The sequence below is a fragment of the Canis lupus genome, chromosome 23 (assembly GCF_048164855.1).
Source record: "Canis lupus baileyi chromosome 23, mCanLup2.hap1, whole genome shotgun sequence".
In the NCBI taxonomy this organism is placed as follows: Eukaryota; Metazoa; Chordata; class Mammalia; order Carnivora; family Canidae; genus Canis; species Canis lupus.
Window position 1 is genome coordinate 15,316,798 of NC_132860.1, and position 22,536 is coordinate 15,339,333.

Here is a 22,536-nt window from a genome sequence, read left to right on the forward strand (position 1 = left end):
TAATTGTTGAAAGTATGCACTAATTGCCAGTTTGCTAATTGTTTTCTGGTGGTTTATATAGTTTTTATCTGTTCCTTTCTTCTTTTGCTCTCTTTCCTTGTTTTTGATGACTTTATGTAGTGTTATGCTTTGCTTTCTATTTTTTCTGTATCTATGATAGGCTTCAAGTTATAATGAAGTTCATATATAACAATCTAAGTATACAACAATCTGTGTTACGTTGATGGTCACTTAAGTTCAAACACATTCAAAAAGAACTGCTTTTATACATTCTCCTCTACATTTTATGTGTATGTTGTGACATTTACATCTTATTCATAATTTTCTTCTAATTATGGCCTTTTCTTCTCCACACAAACAAGTCCCTTTAGCTTTTGTTTGTCAGGACATCATATTATCTGTCCTTTAATTCTGTATGATCATCTTGGCAGGTAGAGTATTCTTGGTTGTAGGTGTTTTCTTTTCATCACTTTGAATATAGCATGCCACTCTTGGCCTGCACAGGTTCTGCTGAAAAACCAGCTGATAGCCTAATGGGGTTTCTCTTGTATGTAACAGTTTTCTTTTCTGTGGCTGCATTTATTCACTTTTAAAAAATATTTTATTTTTTTTTAAAGTAATCTTTACACCCAATGTGGGGCTTGAATTTACAATCCTGAAGTCAAGAGTCACATACTCCACCAACTGAGCCAGCCAGGTACCCTTCCCTTGTTGCTTTAAAAATTCTCTTTAATTATTATGTGTTGTGGTGTTGGTGTAAACCTCCTTGGATTCATCTTGTTTGGGGGTTTCTGTGCTTCCTGAACTTAAATGTCTTTCCTTACCCAGGTTAGGAATGTTTTCATTTATTTCTTAAAATAAGTTTTCTGTCCTTTTCTCCTTCTCTTTTCCTTCTGGGACCCCTATAATACAAATTGTATTGTGCTTGATGTTGACTAAGACCTCCCCTTTACGTACCCTCATTTACAATTTTTCTCTTTTTCCTCCTTCTTTCCTCCCTCTCTCCCTCCCTCCCGTTTTTCCTTTCTGCTAAGCTTGGGAGCTTTTTCCATGACAATGTCTGTTAGATTGCTGTCATTCTTCTGCATCTACAATCTGTTCATTCCCTCTAATGTATTTTTCATTTCAGTTATTCTTCAACTGATTTTTAAAAAATATTTTCTATTTCCTTGTTGAAGTTCTGAGTTCTTCCACTTTTCTCTATAGAGAAAGTCCCAGAAGCTTTCTTGCCATTTGGCAGGGCTCTAGGGCAGGTTCCTTTATATTCTAGTTGCCCTTTTAAATGCAGCCTTTTTTTTTTTCTATGCCCCAGGGCCGAGAAATCTGTTCCTGGTCACTTAGTACTGTCCCTCCCCAATGCAATTCACAGCATCTGTCATGTCTCTGTCTCTCTTGCCGTTTTCTATGTGGTCTATCTTTTGTTGTGCAGCTGTTCAGTCAGCCCTAAGTTCTTCAGTAGGAATTGCCCTATAAATAGGTATAGATTTGGTGTGCCTGTGGAATAGTTGAGGATTTTCCTAAGCTGACATCTTGGACCAGAATCTACCATCTCTGTTTTAAAGTCTATTTTGCCGATGTAAGTATTGCTTTTTTTGTTTCACTTCTATTTGCATGGAATATCTTTTTCCATCCTTTCATTTTATGTGTTCTTCGCTCTGAATTGAGTCTTTAGTAGGAAGCATATTAATGATCTTTTTAAAGATTTTATTTATTTATTTGAGAAAAAGAGAGAAAAGAGAGATAGGGTGGGAGTGGGGAGGAGAGGGAGAAGAGGGTTTCCCACTAAGCAGGGAGCCCGATGTGGAGCTTGATCCCCTTCAAGCCAAAGGCAGGTGCTTAACTGAGCCACCCAGGTGCCCAGATGGGTCTCATTTTTTAATCCGTTCCTCCACCTTATGTCTTGGACTGAAGCAGTTAGACCATTTACATTTGAAGTAGTTATTGATAGGTATGTACTTCTTGCCATTTTGTTAATTGTCTTCTGGTTATTTTTGTAGGTTCTCCGTTCCTTTCTTGTTCTCTTGTCATTGATGATTTTATTTAGTGTTATACTTGGATTCCTTTCTCCTTATCTTTTATCCAAGAGAGGTTCTGGTTTTTGGTTACCATGAGGTTCATATATATCATCCTAAGTATATAGCAGTCTATATTAAGGTGGTGGTCATTTAAGTTTCAATAGTTTCTAAAAGAACTTCATTTTTACTTCTTCCCCTCCAGGTTTGATGTATATGATGTCATATTTTACATCTTTTGAGTCCCTTGACTATTTTTTTTAAAAGGTATAATTGATTTTATAATTCTTGTGTTTTAATCATCATACCAGCTTTAAAGTGATTGCTCTCTTTAGTGTATGTTTGCTTTTAGCAGTCAAATTTTTTCTTTTCATATTTTTTGAAATTTCTAATTATGGCCTTTTCCTTTTAAGGAAGTCCTTTTAATGTTTACTGTAAGGCCAGCTTACTGGTGATGAATTCCTTTCACATCTGGAAAATTCTTTATCTCTCCTATTCTGAATGATAACCTTGCTGAATAGAGTATTCTTGGTTGTAGATTTTATTTTTTCATCAATTTGAATATAATATGCCACTTTCTTTGGGCCTGCAAAGTTTCTGCTGGAAAATTAGCTGATAGCCTTATGGGTTTTCCCTTGTGTGTAACTGTTCACTTTTCTCTTGCTGCTTTTAAGAATCTCTCTTTATCTTTTTGTCATTTTGATTACTATGTGTTTTGTTGTTGACCTCCTTGGGTGCATAATTTTTGGTGTTCTCTGTGTTTCCTGGACCTGGATATCTGTTTTTTGTCCCCAGTTAGGGAAGTTTCCAGCTATTATTTCTTGAAGTTAAGTTTTGCCTCGTATCTCTCTCTTCTCCTTTTGGAACCCCTATTATGCAAATGTTATTATTCTTGATAATGAAGCATTCTCTTAACATATCCTCATTCTCTACAATTCTTTTTTTCCTTTTATTGTTTATCTTGAGGGCTTTCTACTACTCTGTCTTCCAGATCACTGCTCCATTTTTCTGCATCCTCTACTGTATTGTTGATTCCCTCTATGGTGTTTTTCTTTTCAGTTATTATTCAGCTCTGCTTAGTTATTTTTCATATTTTCTCTCTCTTTTGTTTAAGTTCCCCATGATTTAATTCACTCATTTCTCAAGTCCAGTGAGTAAAGTTTAGTAGGACCACTACTTTAAACTCTTCATCAGGTAAATTGCTTATCTCCATTTTGTTTAGCTGTTTTTCTGGAATTTTTTGTCTTTTTCTTTTGTTTGGATCATATTCCTTTTACTCTGATTCTCTGTGTTTCTTACAATATATTAGGTAGGTCAGGTATGCCTCCTGGTCTTGAAAATAGCAGTCTTCTGTAGAATGCATCCTGTGGTGTCTAGTAGCACAATCCTTCTAGTCACCAGAAACAGGTACTCCACGAGTGTCCTCCATGTGTGCTACATATGCCCTCCTGTTGCGGTTTGGATGCAACTGCTGCAGGCACACTGATGAGCAACAATTGCCCCTGGCATGGCTGGCTGCAACTATAGTGCAACTATAGTGGGTGTGATGGTGGGTGGGACAAGCTCCCCCCTCCCCGGGGAAGGAGTCGCTCTAGAGAGACACTGGTACGATCTGGGGCTGCCCCATGGGTGTGGTAGGAGCTGCAAGGTTACAAGGTAGATGGAAAGTGTCAGAACTGGTTTCTACAAATGCCCAGCTAGCTAGGCTGAAGGGGAATAAGAAAAATGAGGCCTGCCAGCACCTCTATTTTCAGAGAAAGCTCTTGCAGATACCTACCTCACTTTGGCACATGTCCTAAAGTTATTAATAATTCTCCTTGATGTATATCCCAGGCACTTTTGAAACTTCTATTTCTGTGCTGGGTCTCAGGTCAAGTGATACAGTGTGCTGGCCCTTTATGAGCAGAGGCTTAGCTTCCTACCACCTGCCCCCACCCCACTCTCTGCCCTGAGAATTAAACCCCAATGATTTTCAAACTAGACATTATGGGGACTTCATGGTATAGGTCCCCAGGGCCAGAGGTGATAGATTTGAGGCTTGGTTTCCTTACTCCTCGGGGAGGACATCGAGTGCCTGTAATATCCCTCCTGTATGTGGGTCATCACTGTTCCAAGGGTTTTCCAAGGGTCCCTCCTGTGTCTCCTCCCCTCCTATCCTTCTCAATGTGGCCTTCTCTTGAAGCCTTTAGTTGTGGAGATCTGCTCTGCAAGTCTCAGGTCATTTCAGAGTGAGCTGTATTACATATTAGTTGTTTCTTCAATGTGTCTGTGGGACGATACAGGCTCAGGATTCTTCTACTCTGCCATCTTCCTCTCTCCTTCCCATCTTGGGGCTTTTTAAAAAATAATTAATTAATTAATGTATGAGAGAGAGAGAGAACGGCAGAGGGAGAAGCAGGCCCCATGCCAGAAGCCCAATGTAGGACTCGATCCCGGGACTCCCAGATCACACCCTGGGCCAAAGGCAGGCGCTAAACCGCGGAGCCACCCAGGGATCCCTCCATCTTGGGGCTTTTAAAGCCACATAAGTAGTGTGAATCCTACTCCTAAATCTGTGTGGGTACAGACATTTGATAAAGAATTATCAAGGGCAGACTTTGTTGTTGTTTCATGTATATCCAAGGTGGGACATTTATCCTTACTGACTCTCTATAGGACGAGACTTTCTAGTATGCCCACTGGAATTGTTGCCCTTCAGAGATGCTTGGCATTATTCAGGAATCTCTGATTCAACTTCATCCAGGCTTTTTCTCTTGACCCTGCATGTGTGACCTATTAAGCCTTAGGCTACAGGCCATTAGGAATTAATACTTATTTTACTAGATTTACACTTCCTTCATTCTGGCATCAGAAGAACTTCCTTCCCTTCTATATCAGTTTAAAAATATTTTTAAAGTCACCCAGATTTTTAAAACATGCCAAGAGGATCTGTCTTAACACCTAGTTAGCCAATGTTGAACACTAAAATCTATTTCCTTTTCTTATTACATTAAGTAGTATATCCGAAACATAATGGTAGTGAGAGCCGTCATCTCTGACTTGTCCCTAATACCATGTCTTTGATATTTCACTATTTAATATATTCATTGTTTTCACCATCATATCTAGGTAGTTCCCTATTCTTATGGGTTTATGTGGGATAGCTGTTGAAATGTATCAAGTATTATTTGACATCTGATAGGTTACTTCACATCTGTTACTGAAATTTATATATAAAACCCTTGTATTTTTTTAAAATAGGGTTGATAATATATAAACATGGAAAAAATTCAAGCTGTGAAAATTACTAAGTCCCTTCTTCCCATTGTAGTTCCAGATTCCCTGGTTCCATTCTATAGAATTAATTGTGACTATTACCCTAAGATGTTCTCTACAAACTCAAGCATTAGAGGTGTCCCTCAACTCCCACACACAGTGACATACCATATGTACAGCTCTGCACTTCCACTTCATAAGAAATTTGAGAGAGCTTCTCTATTACTTATAAATAAAAAAATAAGAAGATCCTTTCTATCCTGGCCTCAAGCTGGGTGACCAGCTTGAGGCCAGAAAAATGCCTCCTCCAGTTTAAGAATAGCAGTACGCATTACCTGCAAGTGTTCTAGAATCAATGACTGTTAGAGCAGGAAGACCTTAGAGCGTGCTGTCCAAAAGAACTTACTGCTATGACAGAGATATTCATTTCTGCACTCTCTGAATGTAGTCACTAGACACACACAAGTGGCTATCAAGCATTTGAAGTGTAGCTGGTGTGACTAAGTACATACGTTTTTACTTTTGATTACTTTTAATAGCTACACGTGGCTAGTGGTACTGTATTAGCTCAGCTGTGAGGTTGTAGAGGCCATCATCCTGGTTTTACAGAAGAGTGACCTGAGCTGCAGAGAAATGTTGTAGTGGTAGAGCCAAGGTTGGAACTTAGTCTCCTGTCCTTCTCTTCATTCCTCTCTGTTTTCACAGTTTCTACTTCAGCCTACTTACTGTTGGGTGTGGGGAAGTGACTGTCAAAACCAATATGATCAAACCCTTCAAGATGTTGCTCTCCCTGGGATTCATGGGGCCATCCCCATTCAACATCCACCAGTTTCCTTTAGTTGCTTATTCCTTGTATCGCTAGGTTTTCTGGAAGCTTTTCCCCATCCATACAGCCCCCCCTCTAGTTTGACATCATCATTACAAGGAGATGCTGTGCTGGTACTTCCTCTACTGCTTCTAGATCATCTTCAAAAGCCCCATTTCTGATCATGTCACTTGGCTCACAGGCCATCAGCAGTTACTACTGCCACCCACCCAATGTAGTCTAAACTTCTTTGTTCAAGGTTGTCTATAATGCAGGCTCTTTCTCTTTCTCTAAATAAAAATTTTCATTTTAGAATGGTTTTTAGACTTATAGAAAAGCTAAAAACTATAGTTCAGACAGTTCCTTCATATTCTGAATCCAGTTTCACCCACTGTTAACAACTACTAAATTGACATTGGTACATGAATATTAACTCCATACTTTGGGTTTCACTAGTTTTCCCCTAATGTCCTTTTTCTGTTCACACCTACTCATCACTGTCACCTTTAGCATCCTCTATTCTTTTATAGGTTTTCAGACTTTCCTTGCTCTTCATGACCTTGACAGTTTTGAGGAGCACTGAGTTCTTCCTATATTTTTCTCAGTGTTAGACTGAGGTTATGGGTTGGGGAGGAAAACCACAGAAGTGAAGTGCTCTTTTCATTGTATCGTATCAAGGGTACATGCTATCAATGTGATTTATCATTGGTGATGTTAACTTTGATCACCTGGTCAAAGCAGGGTCTGTACCTTGTTTCTCTACTGCAGAGCTACTTGCCTTCCCCAGCTCCATACCATAATCATGGAAGCCAGTCACTAAAATGCAAACCACTCAAACTTTTACTTCTTTGAGGGGGTTGTAAATATGTGAATAATTTACAATTATTCAGTGGGAAAGAGTTGTCCCTTTTCTCTCATTTATTTAGCTATTTATATCAACATGAGCTTAGGGATATTGATTTTACACTTTGGACTATAACCCATTATTACTGTCATTCATTTATGTGCTCAAATTCTTCCACCATTAGCCAATGGGGCTGCTTTAGGTTGATCTTGAATACTTTCCCCACAGATACATATACTTTCTCAGACCCTCTTTTTGGCACAGCAAAATGCTCCAGTCCGAGAGTTTGCCAATTCTCCAAATACCCTGGTTTCTATTATTGGAGACTGGTGTAAGAAATCAAGGTCCAGGTGCTGGGTCTCATCTGTGTTAGCCACACGTCCTGCATAACTAATCTTGATGATCACCTTCCCATGCCCTCATTGTCTGCACAACATTCTGCCTCCATGGAAGTCAAGGGTGTACCAGCAGCTTTTTGTGCTAAAATGTTCTTTTCCCTCTACACCTGGTTGAAATTCTCCTTCCACAAGGCTACATTCAAAATGTCCCCTCTTTGAAGGTACCTTTCCTAAACTACTTGATATCCCACAGCCCTTTGTGCCCCTAGGCCATGAGTTACAGGGAGGCCCTGTGTTACAATGTATGTTACCCTGCAACATGTTTGCTTTTATATCCCTAAACTCAGCAGTTAGCATGTAGCAAATGAAATGGTTGTTGCTTAATGAATATTAATTGACAAGAGTAAGGTCGGTGTAAGACTAGGTAAGTAAGTAAGTAAGTAAGTGTAAGTAAGTAAGTAAGTAAGTGTAAGACTAGGTAAGTAAGTAAGTAAGGTCGGTGCTCTCTAGGGTCTATCAGGGACAAAGACAAACACACACACTAAAATTAAAAAAAAATTAAAAAAAACAAAAACCAACAAACCCTCCTCCAGAACCTTTATGCCCAGGGGACCTTTCTCTGTCACATGCTTGAAAAAAATACCCTGTTTCGGGCATATGCAATTGTGAAAACCAGAGGGAAGAGCCTTATGACTTTCATCCCTCTAAACAGGGGAGCACATGTTTAAAGATAAGAATCAGTAAAATAAAACATACCCTAAGGAAACTCACAGAGCTATCCTAAGTCAGGAAAGGTTATGTTCCCATGAAATGATTATCTAGTGTAGGCATTTTTCTAGAATCCTTCCTCTCCTGCCTCTCTCAGTCCTGTCTATTGCCTAGGTGTTGGGGATGCAAATACAGCAAGATTTTGTCCTGAGGTGTGGAGAGGGCTGGAGCTGTTGGTGTGAGAGATGTGAGAGGGTGGGGGTAGCATCAGAAAGAGGCAGGCCCGGATGGCCAGCATCTGCGTCTTCCCTGGTAGCAACACCAAAGGTACAGAGAAACAGCCAGGCTCATGAGGAGCAGCCTCTAAGGCAGAACACGTACCCTCTTATCTTCTGGATGATGTGGATGGCCCTTCCCAGACCTCCCTGGCTCACCTGAATGGTGCCCAGCACACTGTTAGTTTCTATCTCCGGCCCTATCTCCGTATGTCTCCTATTGGTTCTGCTTCTCTAGAACGCTGACTAATATACAATACAAAGTATAAAATAGGGTTGATAATTTCAATCATTTATTTAAATTTAAGGGAAAGCAAGATATTTGCATAATCTTAAATGATCTCCCTTGCCCCTCAATACATGGATTACTAAGAAAAATAGTGACTTCACAGTGAAGAAATCTGATAGGCCCCACCTTAACCAAGTGATCAGGGTTAACTTACCAGTAATAAGACCCGCTAACATCATGTACTCCCTGATAAGATACACTGAGGACCCGTCACTTCTGTGGCCTTCATCTAATCATCAGAAAACATCAGACAAACCCAAGTTGGGAGCCATTCTACAAAATAATCAGCCCTTTTTCAAAAGTGTCAAGGTCATGAAAGACGAGAAAGACAAAGACTGTCACAGGTTGGAGGGGACCTGACAACTGAATACAACATGGGATCCTGCATTAGATTCAAGAGCTGAAAAGGGACGTGAATGTAAAAAACTGGCGAAATCCAAATAAATTCTGTAACTTAGTTAAGTATCGCGCTAAGGTTGATTTCTTAGTTTTGTCCTTGTACTGTGGTCAGGTAAGACGTTAGCATTAGAGGGAACTGGGCTGGGGGGTCAGGAACTCTGTACTCTCTCTGAACCTCTAAGTCCAAAATTAGTTCAAATGAAAGTTAAAATCCCATTCACAAATGGCCTATTTAATATTAAGATAAATAGTAAACTCTAAAGAGGATCTGGAAGCTCTTAGAGGTCTACCAAAGGCAGGAAGCGGCACACCACAGAGAAAAGGATTTTTGGAGCCAGAGAAGCTAAGGTGGCAGCAGTGGGACTGGAAGATGGTGGAGAAAGCTCCAGCAACCTAGCACGTAGGAAGCCAGTTCATTCATTCATTCTTTCTTTTTTTTTCTTTCTTTCGAGCAAAATGGTGGTTTTATCAAAGCACAGGGACAGGACCTGTGGGCAGAAAGAGCTGCTGCCCTGGCCCTGCCCCTGTGATTAGATAATGCACAGTTGGGGGAGGTAAGCAAAAACAGAGATTTCAAAAGGATTTTCATATGCTAAGGAAGACCTATAAGATACTGGAGGTCTTGTCACTGTCAAGTTAAAGATTGCTTTTCCCTCTAGCAAGGCATTAACATCAAGACAATTGGAAACTTCCTGAAAAAATATGGAGCGCTTCATGAATTTGCGTGTCATCCTTGCACAGGGGCCATGCTAATCTTCTCCGTATAGTTCCAATTTTAGTATGTGTGCTGCTGAAGGGAGCTCGAGCCAGTACTTTCTAAGTGCTTTACACATACTACCTGGTTGAGAAATGGGATGTTTGACACATTACATATGGGAATATGGTGGTCATAATTTGGGACAGACTATGAGGGATGAAAGAGAAGGAGCAAGAGAGGATGACTCCCAGGTTTCTAATCGGAGCAACGGCAGTGTGGTTGTGACACCATGCATGGCTATGGAAAGCAGAATGTCTTTTGGTGAGGAGGGGGACGATAAGCAGCTTTTGGGATGGTTCCAAGGTGCCTGTGTGACACCCAGGTGGGTATGCCTAGAAAGCAGATCACCTTACAGGGGCACCTGGATGGCTCAGGCGGTTAAGTGTCTGCCTTCAGCTCAGGTCATGATCTCAGGGTCCTGGGATCGAGCCCCACATTGGGCTCCCTGCTGAGCAGGGAGCCTGCTCCTCCCACCTCCCTCTGCCTGCTGCTCCCCCTGCTTGTGCTGTCAAATAGATATTAAAAAGAAAAGATGTTATACCTTCAGAGAGTGATTATCAGAGAGGTGATGGCTGAAATGGAGAAGGAGGTGAAACACCCAGGAAGAGGATGTGAGAAAATAAGAGAAGGGGCCACCATTACACAGAGAAGAAAGGCAGATGAAATCGGGGAAGCGGGGTGTGTCAGAGGCAGAAGGGAACTGGGCATGAGATCCCAGGAACCTCCTGCCCTGGGGAAGGGGGGCCAGATGTTCAGTAGTGTCGGATGCCACAGCACAGGACGTCACCAGAATAGACATGATGACCTCAGAAGGGAAAGCCGGTGGAGGTGTGGGGTGGTACCCAGCTTGTACCTCAGCGGGGAATGATAAATGGTGGGGAAGCAGATACAGGGCCAAATATTCTTTTGAGAAACTTTGCTGGGAAAGAGGAAGATAGCAAAACAGCCAGAGGGGGAGTTGAGGTTAGAGGGTCCCCAAACTATCTCCAGACTGACTCTTCCCAGGAGCTACTGAGGCATATTTTTACCAGTAAACCAGTTCTCTCCAGCTGGCTAGCCTGCCTATATAGCTTTTTAATATGTGTGCCCAGCCATCGACCTACAAAGGGTCTAAACTTAGGTTGACAAAAAGCATCATCACCTTTTCAGCAGGAAGGCTGGGATCTGAAATAATCGAATGTGACTGCTCTGTGCCTGACTCGGGGCCACACGGACGCGATGTTGGGCGGTTCTGGAACCATTCACAGCAGCGAGATTACCTCATGACCATGTTCCATCACTCCATGGCCACGTTCCACCCTTGCCTTGAAAGCCCCACACAGAGCATCTCGAGACACTTTCAGATCCCAACCAGAAATCTGCGGGGGGAGTTAAAAGCCGCAGTCGCAGAAGGAGATGCTCAGTTGAGGCTCACGGCTTTTCCACACGGACACGTGCCAAAGCCTTTTCCTCTCTGTGTTCAATTGTGTTTACAAGCCTTTAAATATTAAACACCCACTAATATTGATGTTTGGGTACCAAATCAGTTTAGCTTCCTGGAAATTACTAGAATTTATATCATTCGTTCATTTAATACACATTGATTAAGTGCCAGGCAATATGTGCAGGCAAACTGGAGAAGCCTGGATAAATGAGTATGAGGTGGTGTTCCTGCCCTCGAGAAACCCACAGACATTTACCTAATAACACAACAAGGGTATTCACAAAAATAATAAAGTCAGGGCGCCTGGGTGGCTCAGTGGTTGAGCATCTGCCTTTGGCTCAGAGCATGATCCTGGGGTCCTGGGATCGAGTCCTGCATCAGGCTCCCCACAGGGAGCCTACTTCTCCCTCTGCCTGTGTCTCTGCATCTCTCACTCTGTCTCTCATGAATGAATGAATAAAATCTTTAAAAAAATAAAGCTAGTACTAATGAAAATGATGAAAGATATTGATGGGACACTCACTGTGTGTCAGGCACGATACTCAGCACCTTACATTACAAAAACCACACGTGTGAAGGTGTCTGGATCTGAGGTTGAGAAGACAGCTGGTAGTGGCTGTGGATATGTCTGAATGTGGTGCCATGGGGCCTGCCTGGGTCCCCCTAGTAGGGGAGGGCAAGAACTGGCAAGACTAGACTTGAGTCTGGAGGAGGCTCCTCTGCTGGTGCCGTGCGAGTGGGCTGGGGCCAGTGAGAGGGGAGGCACAGAGGTGAGGTCGGAAGCTGTTTCAGTAGTGCCAACAAGGGAAGGTGGCAGGGAGACAATGGGTGCAAGAAGAAATGCACCCTGGAGGCCTCCCACCTCTCTGGAAGTGGCAAGAAAGAGGGAGAAGGGGTTCTATTAACTCAGAGGTCAAGGAGTATCTTGGGAAAAGTAGATGAGCTTTGTGTGAGGTGCACACAGCTGAGTGGACAGCTAGGAATGAAAGTCTAGAATCTGGAGCAGAGGTTTGGGACAAGAGAGAAAATGGGGAGCAGTTGAGGAAAGTTCAAACTAATTCAGGCTGAACTTGGCCTTTCAACACCGAGATCACCCCTGAATTCACCTTTCTTTCCCCGGAGGCCTTATATTTTTCATGGGAACACTGTGAATGGACACACACCTTCCCAGACATAACACATCTAGACACGCAGAGGCCGAACATCACAGAGGCACAGGCTCCCACATACTTGCACCTGACCTAGAGAGGGTACACAGAGGAACCCATACACACAGGTCCATGGATCACAGAAGTACACATCCATGCACACAAACACACACTCATATAGACACACACACACACCCACAGGTGACAGAGGTATACAAACATATACTTACACACACACACACACACACGTAAATATACCTACAGAGGCCACAAATACACAACTTTCTGGAGAGGGTAAGGCATGTTTTCCAGTATTCACTGGAATCTTCATCTCCCCAGCTGATGGCCTTCGACTGCTAGGAGCAACAGCCCCATGTGGTCATTGAACTCCCTCTGCCATTCATTCGTGTAAAACAGATTCCAGAAGGACACCTCTACGCCCCACCGGTCTGTATCCCACACTCTACACATCTACAGTCCACTGCACACGAGCTGCTGTAAACTGAGAACAAGCCCCTAACTAGGAGTCGGTGAGCCATCCACCTGCAGATCAAAGATCTCCACCGCAACACTCAACCCCCTTCTCACCAAAGAGCTTCTGCAGGACTTGTCCGTCATATAAATCTTCAGCCAGGTCTTTGACAATGATTCTTTCTCCGACAAGCACGTCATTAATCCAGTCAATTAATACCTACCGGGGAGAGAGATCGAATAAGAGAAAAGTCATTCGTATTTTCCTATAGATTAGCTTTCTTATCCTGGACAGTTAAAATCTAAATGAGCTTCCGATTTGGAAAGCAGAACTGGCCCCTGTGATTCAGTATGTGGTCACAACATGGTGTGAGCCCTGGGGACCCTGTTCTTTTTCTGGTGCAAGAGCTTCCAGTGCTGGTGACACCTGTTAGCAGTGTCTCTGTTAATATCTTGTGGCCCCTTACCATCCCTTACCCCAATGGCAAGCTACATTCACACGGTGTTTGGGGGTAAGGGATGTACCAGGCAATGGTATGGAGGTCTATAAACTGGGGTTAGTTACCCACTAACTGATTTGTGTAGCTCTGTCATCTAGGAGCCTCTGTGCATGTCCACAATCTATGAATCTAAGGCAGGCCAGTTTCTGCTCTGAGCCTCTGATTGCCCACCTCCAAAATGGAGGAGGAAGATACTTCCCAGTTCAGATAGCAGAAAAGAATTACGTATGGCAAAGGCCAAAAGATTGGTGGAGGTACATCTTACGAATGAATAAAGCTCTCCCTCATTATGACACTCGGCCAGGTGGTTACTGTCACCCCCATGCTCAGGAGGGGAGATCACACACAGAAGTGAACATATTTGCCAAGGTCACATCGTGGATCATGGACAGACACAGGAACCGAACTCTCCATCCCCCTCTAAGGGACTGATCTCCTGGCCCCAAGCTACCTCTCCGTGGGGCCAGTGCGGTCTCCTCTCTCGTGTCTCTCTTAGCGGCTGCCATTACCTGAGCACCCTCTGCACCAAGCACCGAGCGGAGCCATTCCATGGGGCATCTCGTAGAGTTAATCTGCACAATACCTCTGAGAGGGACAGATCATTCACTTCATTTTTTCAGATAAGGAAACTGTAGCTGGTCCAAGTCCATTGCTCTCTGTTTTAAATTTTTTCAGCTCATTTGCTTATTATATTATTTATATACAGTAAAATTAACTGATATTAACTGATATTAAAGCTATGGTTTGGTGAGTTTTGGTCATTTATGTAACCACCACAACCAAGATACAGAGCAATTTCCTCAGCATAAGAAGGTTCCTCTGGGATCTTTGGGCTCTGTCCCCTCCCCTGAGGACAGGCCTCAGGCAACTACCTACAATTTTGGAGTAGTTGCCTGAGGAGTCACACGGAACATCACCCTTTGCATTTGACTCCTTTGAGTATAAACAGATTCCCTTTATAACAGGGGCAGTAGCTGGGCTGGGTTCCCACACCTGGGTGGAGCCTGGGGCCTTCACAGTACATTGTTCTACATTGTTCTACTGTCCATAGGATCTTCCCTCCTTACCCTTCTCTCCTTCCCTCCCTCCAGCCAGCCATTTCCATCTATCCCCACCCATCCAGCATTTAGGAATAGCTGCTCCATGTCACATTCTGTGCTGGATCCTGGGGGTACAATGATGCAAAAAGAGTCTCCTGAGCACCTCACCATTTAGTGAAGGAGATAGAAGGGTTTGAGTAGTGGTGACCAGTCATCAGACTCTAATAGGGACAGCTAGAGAGGCAGCTAGAGTATGAGACCCCAAATACCACCACCCTCAGGAGCATGGGCCTCAACCTTCAGTTGGTAGGAATCTATACACAGGGTTTGAGTAGGAAAATGATGGATCCGGTTCACATTTTGAACGAACCACTCTGGCATCCAGTGCCTTTCTGTCTTGTTTTGAGGGCAGGTTGGAGAAGCTGAAGAAGAAAAACAGAGGATGAGGAATCCAAAGGGGGATGGCATGGACATTTTGCAGGGGATGAGTACCCGCCAGCCCCTATGGCAGGCACAACGTACACTACTTCATTTAATCTCATCTACTTCTGCTTGAATTCCATCTCCTCTCCTCAGCTGTGACCAAACACAAACCACTGGCTTTTCTAAGACTCATTTGCCTCATGGGTAAGTGGGGAGGATATGCAGTCCCACTTGCAGGATGCCTTCGAGGGTCCCTGAGAAAAGCAGTGGGAAGACTGTATGAACTCTAAGACCCTGGCACGTGTGAGCTCATCTGTGCTAACTTCTCCAGCGCTTGTGACCAACACCATTTGTGGGGCAGCACCCATGTCCCATCTTTGCTAAATTTGAGTTGTCCACCTGCGGGACCATGACTGCCCAGGACTCCCAGTTCACTCGGCAGTGGCTTCGGTGCAGGCCGCCCAGAGCAGGGGCTCTACAGATGCTGGTTGAGCCTGGGGCAGGCTAATTTCTTCTTACCTTCATCAGTTCTTGCAGTTTGGGGTCACTGCGGGAGTTTGGGTCCACCATCGTCCGCACTTCATTCTCCTCTTTAAAAGAAAAAGGCAGTCAGTGGGGGTGGCTCTGCTGGAAGGCATGAGGGTAACCCAGAGAACAAGAGACCCAGTTACCCAGCATGGTGTCCTCCGGGTCCAGCTCGAAGGGGATCGGGCTGAGGGGCAGGTTGATGGCGTTCATGCCTTCCTCCTGAAGCTCTGATACTGCAGGGAGAACAGAGGCAGGGTCACACTGTGCCCATGGATGACAAGCGTGTTGGAGATTGCCATTCCTGAAACCACTGAGGTTACGTGTGACAGCTGTTACTCAGCCTGCAGGAGATTCCCTGCCTCTCCCCGTGAAGAGGACCGAGCAGGCCCCTTCATGGCCCCTCTTCCAACTATCACCTCACTCTCTTTTCTGGGGGACACAGAGGGGCCGCTGCTTGTTCCCAGACAGGAGCTCAGGATAAACACAAGTGAGGTGGGCACTGCCCTCTCAGATCCCTGCCTGCCCCTCCCCTTCCAGGGCTTGCTGTCCGGTGCACGTTGGGTGCCCAGTAACCACTGGGGTGAACAAGGTCACCAAAGCCAAGGCTACATTTCCATTGTAAGCCATTGCCATCCTTGGAGCAACCCTCCTCCGCCTTCTCTCCTTGTTTGGCTTCCCTGAGTATTTTTCTGATGAGGATAATCTCTTCTCACTCCACCCTACCCCAGCCTGCTGTTCTCGAGAATGCCTCAATCCAGCCTCTTTCTGGGCTCCGGTCCTGTCCTTCAGCCCTAATGAGTTGGGGGCCTCCCCTCGCAAGTCCACTTCCTCAACTGAACGTCAAGAGCTCCACTGGCTGGCCAGCGAGTCCTTTCACTGTTTTCAAATCCTAGAAATCTACAATTCCACTTTCCTCAAAGAAAAAAACAGAAAGAGGTCAATGGCCACTAAAGACTTCCAGCCTGCTCCCCTCTATGTGTCCCCTCCCGCCCCCCGGAAATGAAGCCTTAGGGAAAAACAAATCCCTACCACAAAACCACTGTGTGACGGGCACTTGCTGGGCACTGACCTTGGATCACCTCCCTCTAAAATCAGTGACTGAAATCTCCTCACCTCCATTCACTTCCAGTTTGGATAATTACTTTTCACCAATTAAGCACAGAAAGACCATTTTCTCTGAAGGCACTGGTCACCAAGGGCTCTCAAAGAGCTAATATGGCAGCAGCCATCAACCTTAATAGAAGCAATGTCCCATCTTTCCAATTTTATTTATTTATTTTTTTATGGACTCTGGCCTCCTCGACTGCCAGCATATACTTGCAAGAACTCTTGAGCCCAAGGCAGCCACTTACAAAGAGTCCTTTCATATTAGCAAACTCACTGATGTTTGCAGTTGGACTGGGAACGAGATTGCCTAACAAAGAGAGTGAAACACACTCTACCCTAAAGAGACACAACTTGCATTATGAAGCTGGTATTTAGTCCTGTCGCTGTGGGCTCTTGACATTCACATGGGATATCAGCCAGTCACGGTCTTGAATCTGCAAATTCACAGACACCCACCACTCTCTGCCATTCTCCCCATGAAGCACGGCTGAAAAATAAAAGCCACACCTTCAAGGCTGAAATGATTCTAATAAGCAGAGGGTCGCATTTGCTTTCTAGTGGAAAACAATGGACTCCTGTGGTTGCATTAGACTCCTACAATTTCTTCCACGATTCCTCTTCAGACTAGCAGTCTGCTTTCTTTTCCAGGCTGTTTCTCCCAAAGCGGCAAGATTTCCACCCCAGAACAAGCACTGCTGTGCAAGCACTGGGCAGTGGAGGTATGTCATGCTTAAATGGGGGTGCGAGGCTGGGTGTACTGGCTGGTAAAGATGCCAGCTCCTGCCCAGAACCTTCTCTACTGACAGTCCACCTCCGGTCTGCACTATCAGTACAGTAGCCTCCAGCCGCATGAGGCTATGCACATTTAAATGAATTAAAAATTCGGTTTCTCTGTTGTACCAACCACACTGCAAGTGTTCACTGACCCACAGGTGGCTCGTGGCTACCATGCCAGACACCACAGATGTAACGCTGTCCATCATTACCAGAAATTCAATTGGATGGTGTTGTCCTGGTTGAGTCCATATACCCAAAGGCTGATGATGTCCACATTTAAATCTCACTCGGCCTGACCCCAAGCTCCAGGCTTACCTGATGTCTCCTTGTTTGTCCATTATTAGAGACCTCAAATGTATACATCCGAAACATAATGATTGTCAACACCCTCACCCCCACCATAACATCACTAAAACAAGACCGTCATTTCCCGGTTCTTCTCTTCTTCAGGAAATGGCATCACCATTTATATAATGGTTTAAGCCAAAATCCAAAAAAACCACCCTTAACTTCTCCTTCTTCCTCATGTTTTGCATCTAATACATTGGCAAGTTTTGCGGGCTCCACCTCTAAACCAGGATCCAATGCCAACCACTTCTCACCGTCTTCACCACCACATCCTGGGTCAGGCCACCATTATCTTTCACCTGGACAACCAGAATCACCTTCTAACCGGTCTACTGCTTTCCGAAGCATCTTCCCCACCCCTGTCTCCTTCCCACTGCAGAGTCAGGATGATCTAGAAGGATGTAAATAGCATCATACATTCTTCTGCTTTAGGCTCTCCTTGGCTTCCCATTACAATCAGAATAAAGCTTAAACTCCTTACTCACACCTACAAGGCCTTCTGATTAGCCCCCTGCTCCCTCCCATGTTATATTTTCTTCAGAACACTCATCACAATCTGAAATAACAATTTTTAAAAAGATTTTATTTATTTATTCACAAGAGACACAGAGAGAGGCAGAGACACAGGCAGAGGGAGAAGCAGGCTCCAAGCAGAGCCCGATGCAGGACTTGATTCCAGAACTCTAAGATCACGTCCTGAGCGGAAGGCAGGCGCTCAGCTGCTGAGCCACCCAGGCATCCCTGAAATAATTATTAATCATATGTCTGTTGTCTATTCCCCCGTGCCAGAAAATAAACTGTGGGAAGACTGGCACTTTTTCTATTTTGTTCACTATTAGATCCCCAAAGAGGAGCCAGAGTGCCTACATTCAAAGCCATGATCTACTAGCTCTGTGACCTCAGTCAAGTTCATTAACTTCTTATACCTCAGTTTTCCCAACTGCAAAATGGGAGTGATAATATTACCTTACCTCCTAGGATTGGTGAGGTTAAATGAGTTAATATATATTAAGGACTTAGACGAGTGCCGGGGACTTGGTAAGAATTGTGTAAATATATTATGTGGGGCACCTGAGTGGCTCAGTCAGTTGAATTTTTGAATCGAAATTTGGGCTCAGGGCACGATCTCAGTTATGAGATCATGCCCTCAGTTATGCTCCCTGTGTCAGCAGGGAGTCTGCCTCTCTCTCTCTCTCTCCGCTCCTCTTCCTCCTCTTCTGCCTCTCCCCACTGCTCGCATGCACTAAAACAAATAAATATCTCTTTAAAAAATTAAAAAACTATTTTTTGAGTAAATGAATAACCCAAACCATTAAGACCACCGTTCAACTATACAGGTTAAGAATTGAGCCAGAGTCTGCCAAAGCAGTGCAGAGGATGCAAAGAAAGATTCCAGCTTGTTCTTGGAGGGGGGGGGGGATAAATTTTGGCCTGACCCTGTGTGCACATGTGTGTGCTTATACTTTGTAAGCAGAGAAAAGCCGCATCTGTTCCAAGACTGTTGTGCATGCGGCCAGAGCCAATTTGTGACTATGGAGATATTTACACCTCTAAAATGTGACTTGAAATGTAATATTTGCAAGGCCTCCTAAAGGTGGGTCTGAACAGGATCTTTTTTATGTGTACATCATTGTTAAAATGTTTTCAGATGAAAAACCCCCAGTCAGAAACACTCCCCTCTACCCTGCCTCTTTAATTCACTCACAGAGACATAACAAACCCTAGAAGAAAGGCTGAGATATGTTTGCAATTGGAAATGTGTTTTTTTTTTTTTTTCAGGAAATGATTTGGTACAGGAACATCATTCCCATCCCATTAACTGCTGACTCTGAGCCAACTGTTTGTAAAAGTGAATATGCAAACTGCCCAGTTCAGGCCTGGCCCCTGCCCCATGGGGCCGCATTAGTGGCCACTTTCCCAAAACAGCCCGCCTGCTTTGGAGGCTTCATTTCTATTAAACCCAAGCAGGACCCAGCAGAAGCCCCACGCCAATCCCTGTGCTCTGAAAGAGAAAAGAGCTGCAATTGAATTTTCTCGGCACAGAATAGGAATATGATGTTTATCCCTTGAACCTCCACTAACAATCTAAAACTAGGTCTGAATGTGCAGCCCTTGGTGTCTCGCAGTGCCATTAGTCATAACTTAATAAACAGATTAAATGCCCAGCTGAAGGTCGAGCTCGGGAAAGCAGGGTGATTGCCTCAACTCCTGCCTGAAGTGCTTGCCATCAGAAAGGGGGCTTTGGCTTTTCCGGGAAATGCAGGCTGACTCTGGGTCCAGCTGCGCCACAGAGAAAGTACAAGGATGGGCTTTGGAGTTGAAAAGAGCTGGATTTGAATCCAACTTCTATTTTTATCAGCGGTGGGACCTTAAGGAAGCAATTTAACCTCCCTGAAACTCAGTCTAAAACAGTTCTCTACAAAACAATGTTGTAGCTGACACTGCTGGCTTCCTAACTAATATTTATTTTACTCTTTTTTCCTGCTCAAAGACCCCTCAGTTTGTTTCGGTGTACACTTCTCCCTCCTAAGTTCGAGGGGGAGATCCTGATTGGTTTAAGCTAATCATGATCATCTTAATTCCCTTGGTAGTGACTGAATCAAGCACTGCCCTGTGATACAATGAGCAGTGAGAAAAAATTTCTAGAAGCCTCTAATAGTTTTCCTTCATTTTAAAGGAAGGCCCAAAGAAGAAAAGGTATCTTTTTCCTTCTCATCATTATTATGTCGGGATGCTATGCCTGGGTTTGCTGCAGCCATTTTGTGGCCATGAGGTGAGCTAGCCCAAATCCAAAGAAGAAACTAATATGCTAGGATTGGTAGAGAAAAAAAACAGGGGTTCTTGTTGATACTGTTGGGCCACCATCCCTGGAACCACTCCAGCTTTATGTGTCCTGTTATAAGAGATATAATCAGCTCCTTATTTTTTTTTTAAAAGATTTTATTTATTCATGAAAGACATAGAGAGAGAGAGGCAGAGACACAGGCAGGGGGAGAAGCAGACTCCATGCAGGGAGCCTCACGTGGGACTCGATCCCAGGACTCCAGGATCATGCCTTGGGCCAAAGGCAGGCGCTAAACTGCTGAGCCACCCAGGGATCCCTCCCTTATTGTTTAAGCTAGTTGAGTTGGCATATTCTGGGGCTTGGAGCTCAAACACCCTATTTAATACACAGGACACCAGGATTATAAAGTTGATAGATGAATAGCATAAGTCTACAATGAATGATAATTTTCTTTTCCTTTTTTTCCATGAGAAACGGAATAGCTGCAGGCATCTCTTATACTTCAGAATACATACAGGGATCCAAAGAATACCACAGGGACAACAAGAATGGAGAGAAGGACAGACAGAGGTTTTGCAAATTACAAAAGGGTCCATTTATGCAAAGCCAGTAATTTCATTCATTCAACTAGTAAACATCACTAGGCACCTCTTCTGAAGCTGACCTCATGCCAGCATTGGGAATATAGGCCTGGGAAATAGGGATCTGCCTCACTCTGCTCACAGATGGTGGGAGGGGCAGACATATAAACACAACATTCAGGATGCTGCACAGAGGGAGAACCATGTGAGCTCCTACAGGGCTGTGGGGCCTCAGGCAGAACAGAGGTAGCTCTGGATGCAAGACTGGGGAGGATTTGAGATGGACTTTGAAAACTATAGATTTTTCTCTGACACAAGTGTAAAAAAAATGCCATCAAGGTGAGTAAAAACAGGGTAGGTGTTGAGAGTGATGATTATGCCTGAGCACTGGGAATGTAGGTGGGAAGGGAGGGCTATGGATGGAGGAGCAAATAGGTAGGTGTGGTCCAGAGGGTCAGGGGTCATGAATTCATCTGTTCCTTAGCACTCCCTGGACCATGCTCCTTGTGTCTACAAGACAAAACAACCACCAAACCAAACTAGACATACCAAGGGAAGGCAAGAGAATAGCTAGGACGTTCTTTCCCCTTCAGTGTAAGTGGGCACCAGTGAGATATTTGGGCTGCTCTAGATCCATATCAAGACTCTGATGATTAATCTCTGGTCCTTCTGAAAGCTACTAAAACTCCCCTAATTCCTAAATGGATCAAGGGCCCCCACAGACGTTCTGGGCAGCAAGAGACAACTCACTTGACAATGATCTGGTCAGTAAACCCCTACAGTTTTTGTCTATGTGAAGAATCAACCTGAAAGAACATCAATCAAAAAATTACACCTAACATCATACTTAATGGTGTGGATCTGAATGCTTTCCTCCTAAGATTGGGAACAAGGCAGAGATGTCTCCTCTCACCATGACTATTCAAAACCATACTAAAAATCCTAGTTAGTGCCATAACACAAGAAAAGGAAATAGGGGCACCTGGGTGCCTCAGTGAGTGAGCATCTGCCTTTGGCTCAGGTCGTGATCCCAGGGTCCTGGGATCGAGTCCCACATCAGGCCTCTGCAGGGAGCCTGCTTCTCCCTCTGCCTATGTCTCTGTCTCTCTGTGTCTCTCATGAATAAATAAAATCTTTTTTAAAAAAAGAAATAAAAGGTATAGAAATTGGAACAAAGAAATAAAACTGTCTTTGCAGATGACATGGTTATCTGTATAGAAAATGCCAACTAATTGACCAAAATAGAACAAAAAACTCCAAACTCCTAGAACTAGTAAGCAATTATAGCAAGGTTAGAGATACAAGGTAAAAAAAAATACACGTCCTTTGCCTTCCTATATGCCAGCAATGAATGATTGGAATTTGAAATTAAAAACACAATATTATTTATAGTAACACCCCAAAATGCAATTCTTAGATACAAATCTAACAAAATACATACAGAATGGATATGCAGAAAATGATAAGACTCGATGTAAAAAATCAAAGAAGATTTAGGTAAATGAAGTATTCATGAATTATAAAACTTGATTTTGTTGAGGTGTCAATTCTTCCCAACTTCCTCCATAGATTTAATACAATCCCACTCAAAATCACAGCATGCTATTTTGTGGTTATACAATAGCCCGATTCTCAAGCTTACAAGAAAGACAAAAGACCCACAGTACCCAGCACAATACTGAAGAAAACTGACAAAGTTGGAGGACTGACCCTACCAAACCTT

At 43.8% G+C, this 22,536-nt stretch overlaps 1 protein-coding gene and 1 non-coding gene across 5 annotated transcripts in view; both read right to left on the reverse strand.

Annotated features, from left to right (window-relative positions):
- PARVA (parvin alpha) overlaps positions 1–22,536 on the reverse strand; it is a 167,317-nt gene that overhangs the window by 50,833 nt on the left and 93,948 nt on the right. For all 4 annotated transcript variants that reach the window (XM_072794040.1, XM_072794041.1, XM_072794039.1 and 1 more), the window contains exons 2-4: positions 15,359–15,448; positions 15,207–15,277; positions 12,842–12,944 (exon numbers count right to left, since the gene is read on the reverse strand). In XM_072794040.1, the coding sequence (XP_072650141.1) occupies positions 12,842–12,944; positions 15,207–15,277; positions 15,359–15,448 (264 nt within the window). The remainder of the gene's footprint in view (positions 1–12,841; positions 12,945–15,206; positions 15,278–15,358; positions 15,449–22,536) is intronic.
- Positions 9,622–9,728, reverse strand: LOC140615665 (U6 spliceosomal RNA). The gene has a single exon (XR_012016148.1). It is a non-coding gene; the product is annotated as a U6 spliceosomal RNA (small nuclear RNA).